This window comes from Lytechinus pictus, chromosome 5, assembly GCF_037042905.1.
Source record: "Lytechinus pictus isolate F3 Inbred chromosome 5, Lp3.0, whole genome shotgun sequence".
In the NCBI taxonomy this organism is placed as follows: Eukaryota; Metazoa; Echinodermata; class Echinoidea; order Temnopleuroida; family Toxopneustidae; genus Lytechinus; species Lytechinus pictus.
The window spans coordinates 43,884,375-43,905,551 of record NC_087249.1 but is presented as its reverse complement, the minus strand read 5'-3'; the positions used below and the strand labels follow the sequence as shown (position 1 = coordinate 43,905,551).

General features: G+C 37.2%; 2 protein-coding genes across 2 annotated transcripts; one reads left to right on the top strand and one right to left on the bottom strand.

The window, feature by feature from the left end:
• Positions 1–411: 411 nt before the first annotated feature.
• On the top strand, positions 412–2,642 carry LOC135154196 (piggyBac transposable element-derived protein 4-like). The gene is made up of 2 exons (XM_064099516.1): positions 412–543; positions 912–2,642. The coding sequence occupies exons 1-2, from the start codon at positions 412–414 to the stop codon at positions 2,640–2,642; spliced, it is 1,863 nt and encodes a 620-aa protein (XP_063955586.1).
• A 1,416-nt stretch (positions 2,643–4,058) lies between these two features.
• LOC129260190 (uncharacterized) lies at positions 4,059–19,962 on the bottom strand. The gene is made up of 8 exons (XM_054898218.2): positions 19,786–19,962; positions 15,555–15,686; positions 14,974–15,120; positions 14,597–14,710; positions 10,194–10,299; positions 8,692–8,800; positions 6,650–6,707; positions 4,059–5,128 (listed from the first exon to the last, which is right to left on the bottom strand). The coding sequence occupies exons 2-8, from the start codon at positions 15,681–15,683 to the stop codon at positions 4,955–4,957; spliced, it is 837 nt and encodes a 278-aa protein (XP_054754193.2). The 5' UTR covers positions 15,684–15,686; positions 19,786–19,962; the 3' UTR covers positions 4,059–4,954.
• Between the last annotated feature and the right edge of the window lie 1,215 nt (positions 19,963–21,177).

Here is a 21,177-nt window from a genome sequence, read left to right as displayed (position 1 = left end):
CAATTCTATTATTGTACAATAGTATATTAATGATTCTGATGTTATGTCAAGGCATCATAAGGCTCTTCATATAGTACGTTTCGTTTCATGGAAGGGTGAATATGATCTGTCATCTTCTAATTCAGCTTTGGAACTGTATTGCTTAACCCTTTAGCACCTAAACCGCCCGAGACCGCCCTTCCTATTTCACACTGAACCGCCCTGAACCGCCCGTGCGTTTTACCTGCGCTATAGTATCTCTTGTGAATGATTTGCCGTGCTAATATTGCGTGTGCATGCTGTATAGGTTGGCTGCTGTATAAATCCGCATAGAAAAGTGTATGCTCCTATTGAGTATTTTCGAGAAAAAACGATTGACACGCAACGGTGTGTAGCAAGTTCCAGACTGTTGCGCAGTCGATCTCAGCAAAGATGGCTGCGTCCACGTCCCGGAAAACCACTTACTCCGCCGAAGAAGCTCGGGCGTTGCTATATGATGAAGAGTTCATCAAAACGTTGGATATCACACAGAGTGACATCGAAGTCGATATCGACGATTCAGATGTGAGTTGGAATTAATTTTTGACATATTTTATCCTAGATTTTGCGAAAATTTTAGTTATATTTTCATTCTGTCAATAATACTTTACATTTTTTTGAAGGCGTGGGACTGGGGTGGCTGAAACCTGAACTTTTGCTTTTAGTTCTATTCCTTCTCGCTCTGCAGACGATTTTTATAATGTTTTGATCTTATTTACGTATATTTTATGTGTATTTTAGAGCAAATAGCAGTTCATCTTCGCATGTAAATAAAGTTTGAGAGTTGTATTTATTATGATGATTTTATTTTGAATGTTTTGATTGATTCTGAACTGTGACTGACACTGTGTTTGTGATTGTTTGACTCATTGACATTGTTTTTTTTTCTTCAGGAAGACGACAGCGATGGAGTTACCGTTGACGAACCTGTCGAATACCAAGGACATGATGAGGATACTGGTGATGATGATGAAACTGATGATGGTGATGGAGGGGCTTTCATTGACGTGAACGACAATCCTGATAACGCGGATGCGCCACAAGTTCGTCAGGTACCAGGACAGCGCCGAATGTCAAACCCACCGGATGGATGGTCCAACAACATTCCAGATGTCAACTTGGGTGCCTACGGGGAAAATAGCGGACCAAAATGCAATCTTCCGTATGATGCTCCAGAACTAGACTATCTAAAGTGTGTGATAGGGGAGGATTTCTTTGAGATGTTAGCTAGAAACACAAACATAAATGCAGCTACAAAGAAGCCCCCAGTAGATGCCGACAACAATGACGAATACGCCTCTTCAGATCCTGCATGGACCCCAACCAATGACAAGGAAATGATGGCCTTTGTTGCAATCAACACACTCATGGGTATAACAAGGACAGCTGAATACAATGATTGCTGGTCACAAGATCAGGCCCTCAGAAATGAGTACATTTCAAAGTTGATGACCAAAAACCGCTACGAGAAACTATGTCAATATCTCCATTGCAGTAATGTCCGCGAACGGCATGAGGAAGATGATAAAATTCACAAGGTTAGGGATTTTGTAAATGTTCTGCAAGAGAATTTCTCAAGCATGTTTGTGCCAGGACAGACCCTCTCGGTGGATGAAGCGATGATCAAATATAATGGGAGGTTGGCATGGAAACAATACATGCCAAAAAAGCCAACGAAATGGGGCATCAAACTATGGTGCCTGTGTGACTCGAAGACAGGATACTGCCTTACCTTCCAAGTGTACACAGGCAGGGGAATGGACGCTGAACTTGTTCAACAATTTGGCCTGGGGTATACGGTGGTGATGGGGCTACTGAACCAGTATCTGTTACGGAATCACATTGTCTACGCTGACAACTTCTTTTCATCTCTGCCCCTCGTTGAAGACCTCCTTCAGGCAGACACTTATTACTGCGGTACCCTCCGAAAGGATCGCGTTGGTATCCCACGTGAGCTACAACAAGTTCGGCTAGAAAAGTATGACAACGTGAAGTGGGCCAGGAACGCGGTTACAGTCACAAGATGGAAGGACAAGAGGGACGTGTATCTGATCTCCACGAACAACGATGGGTCTGATGGGCAGAAGTCACGTACAAAGTTTCGCAGAGATGAGAGGATCTCAATCCCATCGGTCATTCAGGATTACAACGCTGAGATGGGCGGTGTTGATCACGCTGATCAACTAAGAAGCTATTACAATGTTGGCCGGACGGGAAGAAGGTGGTGGAAGTACCTCATGTGGGGCCTCCTCAACATTGCCATGGTGAATGCATACATTCTGTGGGAACTTTCAACGAGACCGCATCCCTCAAATTGCAGGAGTTGGTCCCTGAAAGCGTTCAAGTTGGCCCTCATCCATCAGCTTGGGGATGGATTTTCTTCTCGTAAGCGTCGTTCAAGTGCTGATGGTGATCGTCCCATTGAAAAGGTGGTGGCAAAGGATGTCATCATTGGTCACAGTCTTGTGGCATTCGGCGACAGGAAGAAAGTCTGCATGCAGTGTAAGAAGGCTGGGAGGAAAGCCCCAAGTGGTGAAAGTGTTCAGACAAAGTTTGGGTGCACGGGATGCAGACTGAATCTATGCAAAAACCCGTGTTTCAACCAGTGGCATAACATCGTTTAGACATTATCTTTTTCAGAATGCTTGAACATTTGTAAACTGAATGATTTTGAACGTTTAGAATAGAGTCATATTTATAAGGCACATTATGTTTGTGTTTGTACATGTATTTGGTTGTTTGTTTGTGTGTTTGTTTATTTGTTGTTTATTTGTTTGTTTATTTGTTTGTTTGTTTATTTGTTTGTGCATTTGTTTGTTTGTGAATGTATGTGTGTGTTTGTATAAGAGGAAAGGAGACCAAAGTTTCTCCCATAGTGTAATTCAGCAGATTTTAATCTTCATTTATGTCATAATTACTTTTTTCAGTACTTCCGGGAAAAGTCTTGACTGAAGACTAATGCATTGTTTATCTTTCGTAGTATGTATACATATATTGACAAATATTTGTTTCAAATTTGAACCATGATTGATTCAAAAGGTCATCTTCACTTCTAATAATCAATCATCTATTCTGTAGATGATTCTGTAGATGGTATCATTGCAAATATATAGTTTTTCTTCTTTTTGTTGACTATCCAAAGGTCAAAGGTCAACATTCGTACATCTGATTGAACTCTGCTATGTACCATTCTATTCAGCAGGTCCTATGCTACAAAATAAATATAACTTGTAATGAACGAAAGTGAATGTATAAGAAACTGTTTCAATTTGTTTGGAACAATGCCTACTTATTACCAGTTTTATTGTTTCCTCCAGTGAGAGATTGCCCATTATGCATATAATCTGTAGGTGCTAAAGGGTTAAGGAGTTGTTGGATATTCACAGTATGGGATGAAGTCAATTCTAAGATTTTCATATACCCAAACATTTACCTTGATATGATGTAACAAAGCAAGATGTATATCATTCCGGATACAGAAGAAAGCATTCATCGTATAAGAGAAAATGTTACATACCTTGCTCAAGGCTGTGCTTGTTCTAAGAGCAAATGTACAAATAGGCTTTGTAAACGTGTCAAAGATAATAGAAAATGTGGCCCTGGTTGTAGATCAGGGAAAAACTTGTAAAGGGGGGCTTGGGGCCATTTCACCCCCAAACCTCTCAAAAGAGCCCTGATAAATCCCTCTTCACTGCAATGTTAAAGCTCACCCAATGCAGCAGATATATGCAGGTTATGAAAAACAGCCCCCCCCCCCCCCCCAAAAAAAAAAAAAAAAAAAAAAAAAAAAAAAAAAAATTGCCAGTTATAGATGCAAACATTAAAAAAATAAAAAATTCCCGCCGTGATACTTTGTCAGAGAATAGCACATTTCATCAGCAACATCACAGTGATGTTACCTTTGGCGATATAATGCTACATGTACATAAACCAAGCTCTTGAGGACTGCATTCATCAAATCATTACATAGAGGTCTGGGCCCCGTCTTACAAAGTGTTGCAATTGATCCAATCAATCACAACTATGGAAAGCCAGCAAAGTCAACATATAAAATGCATGTTTATTAAAAAAAATTCTAGATATGAATGTATAGATCCATAAATTCATTGATTTCTTGACAATGTGGTGTGATCTCCTTTGTTTACAAAGGACACTTTGCAAATTTCCTGTAGAAAAAAATATGACACTGATGGATTGTAAGACGGGTGGCTCACTGGATAAGTCTCCAGACTTTGAACCAACTGGTCCGAGGTTCAAATCCCAACATGACACTCTCGTTCTTTGGCCAGGCGTTTATCTACATTGGCCACTCTCCATCCAGGTGTTGTAAATGGGTACCAGGTAGCACAGAATTCCTTGAATGCTTAAGACGGGGTAATAGTACGCAGCCCTTAGAAACTTCATATTTTAAAGCGCTATTATAAATGTTGCATTTCATTATTATACAATACAAAATATGTGATTGCACTTTGGTCAATTTCACCAGCACTATGAATCCACATCTATCATTTGTTCTGCATTCACTTTCTCTCTTACTCCATCAAATCTGCGGTGTAGTGGTTCCGACTCTCGCTTTCTAATCAGAAGATCATGTGTTCGAATCCCACCGCAGCCTGGCATCCTTGGGCAAGGCGTTAATCTACACTGCCACTCTCCACCCAGGTGCTAAAAGGGAACCTGGTAGGACGTGGACGTCACTGTAGCTTGTCCAGTATTGTGTGCGCCTGAATTGCCACTCGCTGAAATACTCCCCAGGGAGTGGAGGATGTGCATACATCGTGTGCAAAAATGGCAGCTTGAATCCAATGATAAATAAATCTGTAAGAACTTACAATGTATGTCTTAAGCACATTATAAATACCAGATTATCATCATTATCAACCATGGCTTATTCTAATTCTAACTCGATCCATCTGTGGCTCACCTTTAGATGACTTTAGGGGGGTTTTCTGTCATCTTTGATCTTACTTGCTGAGGTAGCATTCGCTCTCCTGAGTAGCCAGTCGGTAAGTAACTGTTTACATCGGGTTTCCGTTGAAAGGTCAGGCAAATCCCCCTCTTCTTTGTTTCCCTGGTAAGGAAGATGAGACTCAGCAAATGAGATGATTTCCTACAAAAAACAATTATAGCAAGATATATGGACAAACAAGACACAGAGAAAGAGGGAAAGAGCAAAAGAGTGAGAATGGGGGAGGGGGTGAGAGAGGGAGAGAAAGGGAGAGAGCGAGAACAAGATGAAGAGAGAGAGCAAAAAATATTTAGCATGATTTTCTGGGAAATGATATCACTTTATTTTTCAATTGGGAAAGTGATGTGGGGGTTGTTTACATCTTAATTTCAATAACTGAAAGTTCAATATATCAGCACACTGTAAGGAAAATACATTACAATGAGGAGAAATGCTGTAAATTTCATCAAAAGCTGATAGAAATGATTGTTATTAAATTTATAAGTTTGGCAATATTTTTTTTTAAGTTTAAGTTTGATGTCATGAATACTCATGAATTTCACAAACTTTTTCTTCAATAGAACAAAAATTTCTTTTTGGCAGGGGTAGTCAGTCATAAAGAGTGAAGTTTAGGTACATTTTAGTTTCATTTTTACAAAAAATAAGGTCTCTTAACCCTAAATAGACTGGGCTATTTCGATGCCTAAGAAGACTGGGGGGGGGGGCTGATTCAGCCCCCCCCCCCTATGATCTCAGCCGTCGACCGCGCGATCGCGACGAAAATTGGCACGTGCATTACCCATGGCATAATCTCCAAGTCTGTAGGATCAATTTTTCCGAAAAATCTCATAATTCATTAATTATGCTAATTTATGCGTAAAATCCAAGATTTGCTCTAATTAACTAAATAAGGCCTCTAAACTGCTAATTTTTTATTCACAGACTCTTTGAAGGATTCTGATCAAATGTACTTAAAAGAAAATTCAATATCACAATTCTTTTCTTATGTATTTTATTGTTTTTCAAATTTCTTATGTATTTCTTTGTTTTTCGACTTTTTGTATTTTATTGTTTTTTCAATGGAAATCGTCCGCTACTTTATTTTGACCATAAACAAGATGAAATTAATTGAGTTTGATTAGTAAAATTGAAAATTATGATACATTTATGAATTTTGGCTAAAAACACAATTTGCATTGGATTTGTACACAAATTCACGTTTTTGAGCAATTTTGGGTCGACATGCACTTACAAAATGTTGCGTAATTTCGGAACCACGTACCCGAGCGTCGCAAATTTGGTCTCAAAAGTTGCGCAAGACTTGAAAGAAAAAAGTCATGGAACGGCGCGGCGCCAGCTTTTCGCGTAACAGATTTATCGCGAAAAATGTCGAGGGGGGGGCTGAATCAGCCCCCCCCCCCCAGTCTTTTTAGGGTTAAGCCTAAATAAATAATGCAAACGTAAAGTGCAAACTAAAATTTTATCATAGAATTTTATAAAGCATCATGAAAATTAATATTTTCTATTCTCCCCTCCCCATCTATCATTCACTTTTTTTTCTTCCTCTTGTGTTTATTATTCCATTTTCTTCTTTATATTAATCCCCCCTCCATCCTCATTCATCCACAATAAGGGGCAGCGCCACCTTGCCCCCCCCCCCATGATCTGCCTTATGGTCCTTACCATTCCATCGGGCTTTTGAGCTATCTCCTCCAATTTATCATGTAAGTAATCTAGTGTGCTGCAAAAGAACAAGAAAGATGAAAGAAGATTGTTACTTTCCATTTCATGGCTCTAGGGCATGCATTTTCAGTCAAATAGAAATGCATTTCTACAAATGGTAAATGGTGATGATGATGCACAGCATTTGTATAACGCCATAAGACATTCAAAGGCGCAATTTTTGGAGGAGTCAGCCAATCTGGGTCGCCGAGAAGGGCACGCACACAGAACTGTGACCCACAGGTCTCTCCTCCCATGGTGGTGATTTTTTACCTGCTAAGAACGCATGAATGCTTGTAAGCAAGCAACCAGAGGACTGACGGCTTAAGGTCCTCTCCAAGGGACCTGGTAATGAGGATTAATGCCTTACCAAAGGGCACTAGCGCACCAAGTGGGAATCAAACCCAGGTCACCGGAATCCGAAACCCCCGTTCTGACTTGAGCTATCGCACCTCATATGTAACCAGTCACCCAAAAACCAACAATAAGTCACCAGGAAAGGTTCTCTGTAAATTACCCAAATTGTAATTTGGTTTTCAAAAAGAAAACATTAGGAGCAGTTATCTTAAAGAGCAATTCTTCTTCTTTATACTGTCAACGTATAAGAGCTTCTTTAACACTTTTTTCCCTGGACTACTTGAAAATTTCTCTGAGATTGTGCAGTGTGCACATGACATCTCATGCTTGAGTGAAGCACGAACTTCAAACATTGTTTTCTCCTTGTTTTTGAAACTGTCCCTGAATTTCTTCCACTTTGAATCATAGGTTTGTGTGGGTTATCAATTATCAATTTTGACAGGTTTTCTGAAGATTAAAGCTCAATGAAAATCTCAAAATTCATTTTGGGCAACTCATTTGTGATTTTGGGGGTGGCAGTTCACATGATTCTCTTAATCATATAGTTGTCTAAATAATAATAATACGACGTTGCTTATATAGCGCATATCACTACCCATGGGCGTCTCTATGCGCTTAATAGAAAAATAGACAAAGAAGAGAGAGGATCAAAGCTATTATGTAGACTGTCTCAATCATAGAACCGCTTAAACAAATAAGTTTTAAGGCGACTTTTGAATGCAGAGCATGTAGATGCCTCCTTAACGGAAGAAGGGATCGTATTCCAAAGTTTAGGGGCCGCAGGACAAAATGACCTCTCCCCATAGAACTTGGTCTGAACAACTGGACACTTAAGCAGATATCTCTGTGAAGATCTATCATTGATGGTGTTTCAAAAACTGTTTCAACGAGGCCTTAGCCAAGTTGAATAGAGCATATCTTTCTTTCACCGAATGCGAAATCTCGCACCATTGCACGAACATGAATATTCGCTATTTGTGTTGTACAACGCCTCGGAATCTAGCGAAAATATGAAAAAAAGAGTTTTTCTCTGCAGTAATCTATGAAAAAGGGAGCAAAAATATTGAAAGCGAAAAGCAAAATCCCACAAGGACACATGACCTTGGGCAGCATTGCACATTTCGCCAGCAGGCTATACGCATAATGCACCTTCATCTTTTTACTGAGCGCAATGAATTAAATCGTTTTGTGACGTCACCTCCTAAAGCCGTGCAACGGTACATTTTGGATGGTACGTTGTGTGTGCAACCGTACGAATGTTTGACATTCAGCCTCCCATTTGCTCCATACAACAAGCTAAGAAGGCGTTGTACAAGAAGGACTATGTGAAAGTCAGCCATACAGGGATACATGTATATCATTTAGCTAAATAAAGGGAACACCAATTCCTGGTAACATCATTCATAACTCATGAACAACTTGTTAAACACCCACCTTGTCCAAAACCAGCTGAATAGATGAAAAAAAGTGATCCATTTTGATGGTATACAAATAGCGAAAGGCATGAGTGCGATGGTGTGAGATTTCGCAAAAGGTGAAAGAAAGATGCTCTATTCAACATTTCTGATGGGGTTCGCCAACTTTTTAGCACTACTGTATATGGCGTATGGACTAAGGGTTTCCCCTTGTGTCGATAATATAGTTACCTTTGCAATGAAGGGTTCTTTGACAGATGACGTAGGAGATGTTGGTGGAGAACACAAGCATCTGTTTGGATTCCGACATCGGTCACACTATCACAATTTACAACATCACCTGTACGAAAAGATGCAAAGGCACTCAGATATTATACCGTGGATTTGTTTTGCTTCCGACATTAAGTCACCAAGGAAGGTTATCTGAAAAAGCAAAATGTAATAATTTTGTCTTCATGACCCACCCAGCTCCCCCTCCCCCCGATTAAAAACAAATCATGATTTATATAGAAAACAAGTTGAATGCCTCTGGCAGTCCCACCTGCATTACGTATATCAACATTATAGCAGCAAAGCTTACCTAAAAACATGTTGGGTGGAAAAAAAAATACAAAAAAAATTGTATTTCTTATTATCTCATATAAGTTCCATTCAATGTGATTTTGAACAAGATAACAATTCTTATCAAAGTTTAAATGACATCTAGATAGATCCTTGTGATTTGATTGGTTGTTTGATATCGTTCATTCAGCCCATTTTGCAATGACGTCATCAACCGTGCAATTTTGGATCCATTCATCGTGCAATTTTGGATCCATACGATTTTTGTCCATTGCACGCGCGCACCATGACTGCAGCTGCAGGCACCAGCAGTGCGCATGTTGTAACGACGTAACAATCAACAGACCGAACTCGCACTACATGAGCATGTTTTGCATCGAAATCTATAAATTTCATATGAAAAAAATCAAGTTTTATGTGTCATATAAACCAAATAATGAATTTTTTTTTTCATTCGTGCAATGGACAGAATACTTCATTCGGTGAAAGATAAATAATGATCCATTTCAACTCGGCTACGCCTCGTTCATTTCATTTCATCATTCACCTCATGAAGTATTCTGTCCATTGCACTCATAAACATTCATTATTTGTATATTATTGATCTAAAATGACCTTTGTATCTGAAATTTCCTGATATGGAACTTGTTAAACAGTATATCCGTGTTTAATACAATATCCTAAATGATAATTTTAAAACTATCTTCAAAAGTTCAAAATCCCAACATTTTTTTTTTTTTCCCCAGTTGGCATCAGTCCATTGGCCCCTAGATGACTTCTGACATTCACCTAGTGAACAGAAATTACACCCATTCATTTGCTGATACTTGATAACTATCAAATGGTAGTTTTTTTTAAATAAGAATTTATAGTTTTTACCTCCATTTTATTATTAGGAAGCGTGGATAAAATTTGAAAATAGAATGGTGCACCCTGTAGAATGCCTTCATTGCGCATCCTGTAAAATATCTTCATTTGGGAGCGACAACTTTTTTTGTTCCTGCTTGTCAAATTTTTTAAGGAGATAATTGCTCTTCGAGTATCAGTGATTTTTTTTCCCCTTTTTTTTGGGGGGGGGGGGGGTAAATTCACACCTTGTAAAAGTCAGACTCTGGATTGGCTGATTAGGGTGGGCTTGGTCATTGCAAAAGAAATGTGCAGTGGTCAATTACCTGTACAAGATCTTTTGTTCATCCTCGCTACTGCTTGTGAAGTGAGAGCTTTGATCCTGAGAAGGGATTCTCTTCTTGCCTTGGCATGGGCACACTCAACTGCATCCTAAAAGATGAAAAATACTTGGTGGTTACCAACAAAAGAACCTTGGATCTGGGGGCATTTCACAAAAAGAGGGACTTGCATTCGCACTTAAATTGCCAGTTGCATGCAGTGTAAAAGGCATCACCACATTGATCAAGTTATGCTATTGGAGGACGCACACTAATGAGCATTAAAAAGTGTGTTATATATATCATGTGCATGTCAGCATTTAAGCTAAGCCCGAGTCATGTCGGAATTGTTTTGTTCCGTAATCTGCCGGTGTTGACCTTTCGACCTCAAAATCAATAGACTTCCTGGGATCCATGCTAGTATCATACACACCAAATTATATGTGCCTACATGTAGGTAAAGTTAAACTGAACTTATTGCGTTAACAAGGACTTCAGAAGGGTAAGATGAAAACATGTCACTGTGACCTTGACCTTTGGACCTAAAAATCAATAGGCTTCCTGGGATCGCTGCTAGTATCATACACACCAAATTATATAAACCTAGGTTAAGTTAAACTGAAGTTATCACGTTTACAAGGAATGCAGAAGGGTAAGATGAAAATATATCACTGTGACCTTGACCTTTTGACCTAAAATCAATAGGCTACCTGGGATCCATGCTAGTATCATACACACCAAATTATATGAGCCTAGGTTAAGTCAAACTGAAGTTATCGTGTTTACAAGGAAAAGTTAACGGAAGGACAGACGGACGGACACCGAGCGACGGGCGTATAACAAAAATATGAGAAGACGGGAAAAAACTTGCTGATGTTTACGTGGCCATCTTGTTCTCTTTGTTAGTAGCTAAACTACGAGATGCATATAGAGTCTGCCGCCCTCTATATGCGCCTCGTAGCTTAGCTACTAACAAAGAGAACAAGATGGCCATGTAAACATCGGCAAGTTTTTTCCGTCTTCTCATATTTTTTCCGGTGGTCACCTGAAATGTAACAAAGAAACCTGGGTTATAATTGGTAAGACTGAATAATAAAACGTACTCGATAATTATGTTAAGATATTTAGAAGAAGAATGTTAAACTATTTGTTATGTTTTACATTGTTTTATCGTAATACTGAAATGGAAAAAACAAAACCGGAATCCACACACATCGAATGGATTCCAGGATTCCGTCCGTTCCGACCCAGGCCTAATTTAAGCACATCTCTAAATCACACTTTACTCTTCGTGAAACACCCCCCTCTGAGCACAGAATGGTCTGTGGTTCAAGAAACCATAGGATGAATTGAAATGTGTAAGAAATGTCCGTTCAAGTTCTGAGAGTTTTAATGCTTCTTTTGCTGAAATTGATGGTGTCACTGAAGACGAAGTGATGAAAGCGTATTTGTAAAGCAAGTTCTAATTCTTCCTGCATTCTGATTTTGGACCCAATGGCCCGTATTCTGAAGTCAGGTTTAACTTAGACCACGGTCTAACTCTGTGCTAAAACGATGGGAGGCCAAAAGTTCAAAAATTCTGTTTATATTGTATATTTCTTTGTTTACTATTTTGTTTCCTTTTGCTTTCATTATGAAGAAAATACTTCAGTTATCATTCCCAGACAATTATGAACAATTTGGATGTCATGAGTTCATAAATTGAATGGGTACTGTTAGGGATTTGTGCTCCAATTGGCTCTCCATAATTAAACCGCAACTTTAAACCAGGGTTTAATTTAAACCAGAGTTCAGAATACGGGCCTATAACAATATCTTTGGCTTTGTAAAAAAATGTTCATCAGCATTGCTCCCAACATTAACAGATATTGTCAATAGAAATCTTCAATCAGGCGGGTGTTTCATAAAGCTGTTCATAAGTTAAGAGCGACATTAAGAACGATTGGTGATCCTTTCTTTTGGTAGATGGTATACACCAAAATGTCCATTGGCAATGGTTTAGCGTGTAAGAAAGGATCACCAGTCGTTCTTGAAGTCGCTCTTAACTTACCAACAGCTATATGAAACACCCCCAAGGTGTGGTACCAGATGCTATGAAGCATGCAATTGTGCGTCACCCATGATTAAAGGACAACCTTCCTCGAAATCATCTCGGGAGCTACCATCCCCTATTGAACTAAAGTTTCTTGAAATGATTGTTGAGAGCCAACAGTACTGTGCATGTTTGGTTCGGCTTATTATATTCACTCGCGTTCGTAATCACTCGCGTCGCGTTGGTAATCACACGCTTTTTTTATTTTTGGCGATTTTTTTTTCATTTCGGTGCGATTTTTTTTCTAACGGTGTCTTCAATGGGACAAACACGCTGGGAAAATAAAATGAAATTGAAATTCGAGTTTCGTTTTAAGCCGGCAAGTGCCTTAAATAAGATGTACTCGACTACTGTTTTAACATAACAAACAAGCAAATCAGCCATGTGGCTCAACTAACTTAGAATAGATCCGGACTTCTACTGTGTCTTATACGAGGACTCCGAGTCGGAACTTGCCATATCGGACACGCGGTCGGACACGACGTGCATCGGTAGCATGGAGCAAGCTAACATGAGTCGAGTTGAGTTAGATCCCACGTTATGTATGAGGCGCCGATTGTACCAATATTATATAGAACAATTATTTGTTATATAATCATTATTCATTAAATAATAACTATTATTTATATATAATTTACATTCTATTTGTAAATAATTACTATTATATAAAATAACATTTCTAATTATTTATATATAATTCCAAGTAATACTTCATTATTTGTAAATAATAATAGTTCGACATTCTATTATTTATAAATAATGATTATTTGTTTTTCATTATTTATAAATACTGATTATTTGTTTTTCATTATTTATAAATAATGATTATTTGTTTTTCATTATTTATAAATACTGATTGTTTGTTTTTCATTATTTATAAATAATGATTATTTCTTTTTAATTATTTGTAAATAATGATTTTTTTTTTCATTATTTATGAATAATGATAATTTGTTTTTCAATATTTATGAATAATGATAATTTGTTTTTCATTATTTATAAATGATGATTATTTGTTTTTTATTATTTATAAATAATGTTTATTTGTATATGAATAACGATTATTTGTATATAATGGCAAACTGTAAAAATCGTTTATAAATAATGATTATTTATAAATAATGGGATATTCAAACAAAAATGTTATTTATAAATAATGAAACACAATGAATTTTCATTATTTATAAATAATGGGAAACTCAACAAATTATTTATAAATAAAAAAATGTGCACTGGCATTGTTTATAGATAATTATCATTTACAAATAATAGAAAACTCGACAAACTTATTTATAAATAATAAAAAAACGAATTGCAATTATTCATAAATAATGAAGTATGCAGTGTCATTATTTACAAATAATGAAACGCAAAAATTATTATTTATAGATAATGAAAAACAAATAATCATTATTTATAAATAATGGAATGTCGAACTATTATTATTTACAAGTAATGAAGTATTACTTGGAATTATATATAAATAATTAGAAATGTTATTTTATATAATAGTAATCATTTACAAATAGAATGTAAATTATATATAAATAATAGTTATTATTTAATGAATAATGATTATATAACAAATAATTGTTCTATATAATATTGGTACAATCGGCGCCTCATATATAACGTGGGATCTAACTTAGCTCGACTCACGTTAGCTTGCTCCATGCTACCGATGCACGTCGTGTCCGACCGCGGCCGGGTCCGGCCGCCTTGGGGCCATTGCATGCAGGCATGTCCGCATATGGGAATGATACGATGTAATATCGATGTGGCAGATATGGCAAGTTCCGACTCGGAGTCCTCGTACATAAGACACAGTAGAAGTCCGGATCTATTCCAAGTTAGTTGAGCCACATGGCTGATTTGCTTGTTTGTTATGTTAAAACAGTAGTAGAGTACATTTTATTTTAAGGCACTTAATTGCCGGCTTAAAACGAAACTCGAATTTCAATTTCATTTTATTTTCCCTGCATGTCTGTCCCATTGAAGACATCGTTAAAAAAAATCGCACCGAAATAAAAAAAAATCGCCAAAAATTCAAAACGCGAGTGATTACGAGCCCGCACGCGACGCGAGTGATTATAAACTGCCGTTTGGTTCCATGTAAAATCATGTCAGACTAAAAAAAAACAAAAAACATTTGCTTGTCAACACTACTAAAATAGTGTTTAGTATCACCGTTTATGAGAAATTGTTTTTTTTTTTTACATTCCCAACAGAGATAAGAAGGGGGAGGGGTGAAATTGACACTGTCCCCTTGGTTAAAACATGGTCTGAAAAAGTCAATCGAAATAAAAAGATGGCCAACCTGAATAAGCATTTCTGATCCTCCTAATCCGTCAGGGGTAGATGGTAGACCTGTATAGCTGTCCAGTACCAAAGAATAAATCTCCCCACTAAGGTAGGGATTCTGAAGCAAAATCTGAAAGGAAATATCGATCACAAAATTATTTTACTGTACAACTTTCAGATTTTTGTGGAGTTTTGTTGGTCTGATTTGATATTGCCATTTTGTTTTGTTAGCTGGATGGGAGTTAGATGCCATCATGGGGGTTCAAATCGATGTGAAAATGTCAGTTTTTGTGATTGTCTGGTTATGCTTACTTTGCCTAGTGATAAATTTTGTACTAAGGGTGCCCCATTTTGGAGAGGTCTCACATTATTTACAGATGGTTTCAATTTTACCTTTAGGAGCATTCTCCTGGAGTGTTTTAGATCTGCAAAGGTCACAGGACTAGGTCCAGGGCATGCACCAGCCTGACTGCTAATGATCTCTAGACCTCTGCTGAATTTAGTTTCCACGTCTACCTTGGTTTCTAGTTTCTTGTAAACCTTCAGAATGATAAATAAATATTTTTTTATTCAAACAGGTGAATTAATTGACCTTAAAACATATTAATTAATCAGTATGAAAACAAGAATTCACTTGTAAAAAAAAATTAAACATTAAATCGGGCAAAACTAGGTATGACCTTTTGTCTCCATCTGTGTGCATTTCCTATTATCAAAATTGGAATGGACTGTCAACCACATAACTGTTACATACATATATGGGCTTATGAATTCAAAACCAGTGAAGTGAGACATGTTTATATTTTTACAGGGATGACAAAATTAATTGGGCTTTTTAAATATGTGAATTTTATTTCATAACAAAACTTGAATTTGTTAATTATTACCCGGTCTATGAGAGGGACATTTGGGACAGTATGCTGTATTGTGAACCCAAACAACAGAGACTGAAGTTTTTGAGAATTAGTTTTTACCCCTTCAAAGTATTCTGCCCACTTCATGGCCCTTTGGAATGCTTCTTGGTTCCAGTGTGCAGCAGCATCGGTCTTGGCAGTCTGCACTAATCCAAGGAAAGTTTTTGCATTTCTCATCACCTCATTCATCTTCTGCAAGAAAGGTTAACGAAACAAATCTGTGTAAAAGTGCACATGACCCTGAGAGCACAATTAATGTAAAAGTCATGAAGCCAAACATTATTTGAATAAATCTAAATAAGTATCAAAATTGACAGGTTTTAGTGGCACAAAAATCACCAAAAAAGGTGTTAGAGACACAGGTTTGTCACTAATTTCTATCAATCAGGCAATCCTACTTCCCTAGAGTACAGATCCCTTGGCCCAAAATATTTCCCATCAGGCATCAATCACAGGCATCAGCTTTTTTTTTTAATCAAATGTATTGCTGTACACATGCGTGACCAAATTATTTCCAAACACTTCCTAAACGGATTCTCTCTGTGTGTAAAGTAACTTTTATTTACACACTTTGGCCCCTAGTCTTAAAAAAAAACGGTTTGGAAAAAAATACCCTGAAAGGCCTAATCATGTTTGGCTAGATCTAGTCTTTTAAAAAAAGCTTTGGAAAATAACATACCCTAAAAATATGTTTGACCCCGCAATTGACCATTGACTGGTCTTTCAAAACCACATACCTTTTTACTGAAAATCAGTTTGTGTTTTTGATACCCTCAAGAGTGCATTCGTCCAAAACTGACAAAACACACCTTTAACCCTAAAAAGACTGGGGGGAGGGCTGATTCAGCCCCCCCCTCGACATTTTTCGCGATAAATCTGTAACACGAAAAGCTGGAGCCGCGCCGTTCCTTGACTTTTTTCTTTCAAGTCTTGCGCAACTTTTGAGACCAAATTTGCGACGCCCGGGTACGTGGTTCCAAAATTACGCAACTTTTTGTAAGTGCATGTCGACCCGAAATTGCTCAAAAACGTGAATTTGTGTACAAATCCAATGCAAATTGTTTTTTTAGCCAAAATTCATAAATGTATCATTATTTTCAATTTTACTAATCAAACTCAATTAATTTCATCTTGTTTATGGTAAAAATAATGTAGCGGACGATTTCCATTGAAAAAACAATAAAAGACAAAAAGTCGAAAAACAAAGAAATACATAAGAAATTTTAAAAACAATAAAATACATAAGAAAAGAATTGTGATATTAAATTTTTTTTAAATTACATTTGATCAGAATCCTTCAAAGAGTCTGTGAATGAAAAATTAGCAGTTTAGAGGCCTTATTTAGTTAATTAGAGCCAATCTTTGATTTTACGCATAAATTAGCATAATTAATGAATTATGAGATTTTTCGGAAAATTTGATCCTACAGTCTTGGAGATTATGCCATGGGTAATGCCCGTGCCAATTTTCGTCGCGATCGCGCACTCGACGGCCGAGATCATAGGGGGGGGCTGAATCAGCCCCCCCCCCCGGGGCCTGTTGCATGAAAGGGTCTTTCGTAGAACCATTCTACGTAAGAACGCGATATCGCTCAACTGTTTCACAAAGCCGATTTGGGCGATACGAAGAATGGTCCTTGGAAAGACACCTCCAGACATGTCCTACGTAGGCATGATCTTCTTGCCCTGTCTTTGCACACCGCCCGCCACCGTCGGCATTGAGAGAAAATGCATTTACGGCAAGCCATACTGACATATCACCTCTAAACATTTTTTTTGGTTGCACTCTGATGCATTTTATCTGGGATGTCGCCAAGTTATTTTTTATATGGGGGCTAGTTGTCATCAATTTCAGGTCGTCTTTTTGCACGGCAGGACGACCAAAAACGGATGTCATTTTAACTTCTCCGGGATACATGTATTATATTCCCGGGGGTAATGTATAGGGCCAAATATTTTCTAAAATAAGTTTTCTTCTATTCTCCCTCCGTCTTATCCCCACCCCTTTTCTATTAAAAAAATAAACTTGAAATATTTGAAATGGGCGGCACTATATCTCTTTAGCCGACCCCTCATGCTTTCTCATTATAGATAAAAAACAAATTTCTTTAAAAGAAATTATGGAAGGTAAAAAACGTGTTCAATAACATTCAGCAAAAAAAAAAAAAAAAAAAACTAAGATGTTAAACATGCTAAATCATTTATTTATTTTTATTTTATTTTCATTATAATAATTTTTTTTTGCTGAGATTTATTTTAATCAATGAAAATTAATTGTTGGATTTGAAACAGTGAAAAAAAAAAAAAAACCTGCAGCTAATATTGAATTTAAGATACAGATTAAGCCTATAGATTACGAATCCATCACAATCATTACAAATGAAGATAAGTTCATTAAAGAAAAGATTATGGAAAGTCCATACGAAGAGGCGCATTTTAAATCTTAGGGTAGGCCCCTTTCGGCCCTTATGTCAAAGCAAATAATCTCTATACTCCTTAACTTTGAAATGTTGAACATATATATTTTTTAATGTTATTTCTTAAACCATATATTCTTATATAAACTTCCATAAATTAAGTGATCATCTTTAAATATGACCAGCGTTTATGATCGTTGTCATATTTAGCATTATTTCTGTAAAAGTATTTTTTCCGTTGCAGATTGATTCACACCTTTTTCTATGTTTTAATTATTATTGCAATTTACTACTTTATCCACTTGGACATGTTTGCAGCAATTTTCATATTTTCATTTTCTTCTGTTACTCATCATGCAACTGAGGTATGTTTATACTCTAAACACTCACATTTGTATTTCTTGCGTTATATCTGACAAATAAAATAAATAAATTAGATTTTTCACACGCAGCCTCTCATATTTTCCTTTTTAGTCTCTTACAATCAGACACTGTTGATTTTGTTTACTCCATTCAAACCCTATATTTACCTCAACAAATAACATATTAACGCATAATTTGCAAAATTATCATTATATACAAGTATTCTATAAAAATACAGAATATTGAACTAATAAATGTCGAAATTACTTAGTTAAATCAATTTTTATGTCGGACAAGGGTCTCTTTCGTTGAAATATCAATAAAAGGTGTCTCTAAAAAGACACCGTGTTCTAAATAAGGGAAATAATGAAAATTTCGATTTTATTTAGTTATGTTTGTGAATCTTTAAAGTTTTTTCTCTTTTAACCTCATAAAGTAAGCTCCATACATCAATTCTACTATCAGTAATAAATAAAACATTATTTGATCTCCTTTTATTGAAATATCGGATTTTATGTAAAGTCGTCATTCAGAAATAAAAGGTTCAGGTGACGATGAAGACTAAATATTTTTCCGATACTATCGATAATTAACGATGTCGCGGACTTGGAAGACAAAATTGCCTTCGTGAAACGGAAAGCGCTGATTTGTCGCCAATCTTCCTATCTCGGAAGAATGGTCCTAGGACGTTCCTACGTATCGCTCATCTCGTCATGCAACAGGCCCCAGTCTTCTTAGGCATCAAAATAGCCCAGTCTATTTAGGGTTAAACATGTTTTTTTTTTGTCCCGCATGTGTACAGGAATATATTTGATTGCCCCCACCTCCCCCCCCCCCCCCCCCCCGGGCTTCACATAACATTAACACGGCCTCAGTCTAATCTAAGCTGAAGGCTAGCAAAAGCATCATGTTAATAAAAGAATTGTTTACCTCTATACTTAACTTAGCTAAAAAATTCCCACTGGACACCACGCTTCACATTTTTGTTCTAAAGAGGGCGTGAACAAAAAATGTTAAATTCCTTGATTTTGGTCACTTGGAGGACCAAATTTATTTGGCTCGCTGTATTTATTGCCAATTTTTGTTAAAAATAAAACTTGAAAATTCCAGGAAAATAGTCAAGTTGACTGGTTGCCAAATAATTTTTTTATTTTATTAAAAAGAACCCCTCCTCCTCGGGCCACCTGGATTAGCTCACTCTAAGTTTGTCGTCTAATGTTGGGGGACCTAAAGCTACGCACTTTGTTTACAAACGATATGAACTATGTCAATTTTAATATTTTAACAAATCATTCATACATGATACAGTATTATTGGCCTCGAAGATCGACCAGAGAATTGAGAACCAAGGGGCTCTCTTTACCGCCGGGCCCGCCGCAGCTCCGGCGGCCAGGCTCTGCCTCCTCAGCCATGTCAGCTCAAGTCTCGGGTGTCGAAGTACTCAGTAGGGCACTGATGTTGTTAGTAAATTAGAGAGGAACTGGTAGAGATGGTCAGAAAGACTATAATTACCAAGCCATGCACTTGTTTCTTATTTTCTCTGATAGTTCTTTTTACGACTGCATATCTCGAACATGTCTTTAACTTTAATATCTCACGTGTTTCTTCAAATTTCCAACGACCAAAGATCTAGGATGAGATTAGTGCCAAGTACCGGTACCGGTATTTAGTCGATATCGAGGTGCGATTGCGAATCAACAGCGTAGCAAGTGCGTGGCGGCTATATCATTAGGGCGCGGGCCAGACAGATATAGGGGTAGCTAGAGTCCACCCCCCCCCCCTCCATTTTTTTTTTTTTTTTTTTTTGCTTTTCAGATTTTCCGCTGACGAAATAACCTCAGATTTTAGGTGAAAAACTTTTTTTTTTCTTTTTCTTGTCAAAATTTTCAACGGAAATATATTATGTGCCCCGCCATGGAAAATCCTGGATCCGCCCCAGGCCTGCCCCTTATAGTTTTTAGATGTCGCTTGCCTGGGCGCACTTTCCAGAATTTTTTGACGGAAAGTCATTCTTTAATGAGTGCCTATGGTAACATCAGGCCGGCGGATCCCAGTGACATTTCCATTTATGCTCAATATACTGTTGTTGTTTTTTTGTTTTACGAAGTAAGAATGTTCGTCTGTAAAATTGTACTTAATTTGTATAACTTTATATTACTTTGTATTATGTTTTGAATGGAAATGGAATTGAATTGAATATTGACCCAGCTTTTGTTTTGCCAATATATAGGGGGGGGCAGGAAAATATTTTCATACCATAGTGATATTTCATACACATATTTTCCTTGATCGGCCACTAAAAGCTTATTTCTGTGAGTTTTTGTTTTTAGGGGGTGGTCCTAAGCTACTTTTTTTTGGGGGGGCGGGGTTACATAATATTTCAGTTGGGGAGAGTGGGGAAAAATGGGACATGCATGGGGAGAAATGGGACACTCTTTTCTAAAAAAAATAACCAGCCAATCAGCAAGCGCTGGTTAAAAAGGTGTGCCTATATATAGGCATAGCGGCTCAAAACAGATACTGTATATCAGCTACTCTACAACTCTACAGGTTAGTTATAAACGAGTTTCTTTTTTATACCCCTTAGCGTACCTTTTCATCGTTTCTTGTGAGTAAAATATCAAGTATCACACAGATCTGGTAGCTATAGGTCCTCTAATTATGCTATTTAGTAACATATGCAAACTTTCTGAAAATAAAATTGTTTGATAAAAGACAGGTCAGAAACAGTGACTGCCTTTTTTATTTGTATTTCTTTTTGTTATTAAGGATTAGAAATGGGACACACTGTCCCATTTCTCTCCTATACTGTCCAATTTCTCCACAGCACGTGTAAGTTCTACTTGTGCAATTCAAATTCCAATTCTGTGAAATAGACATCCCTATCTTAACATCTTTATTGCA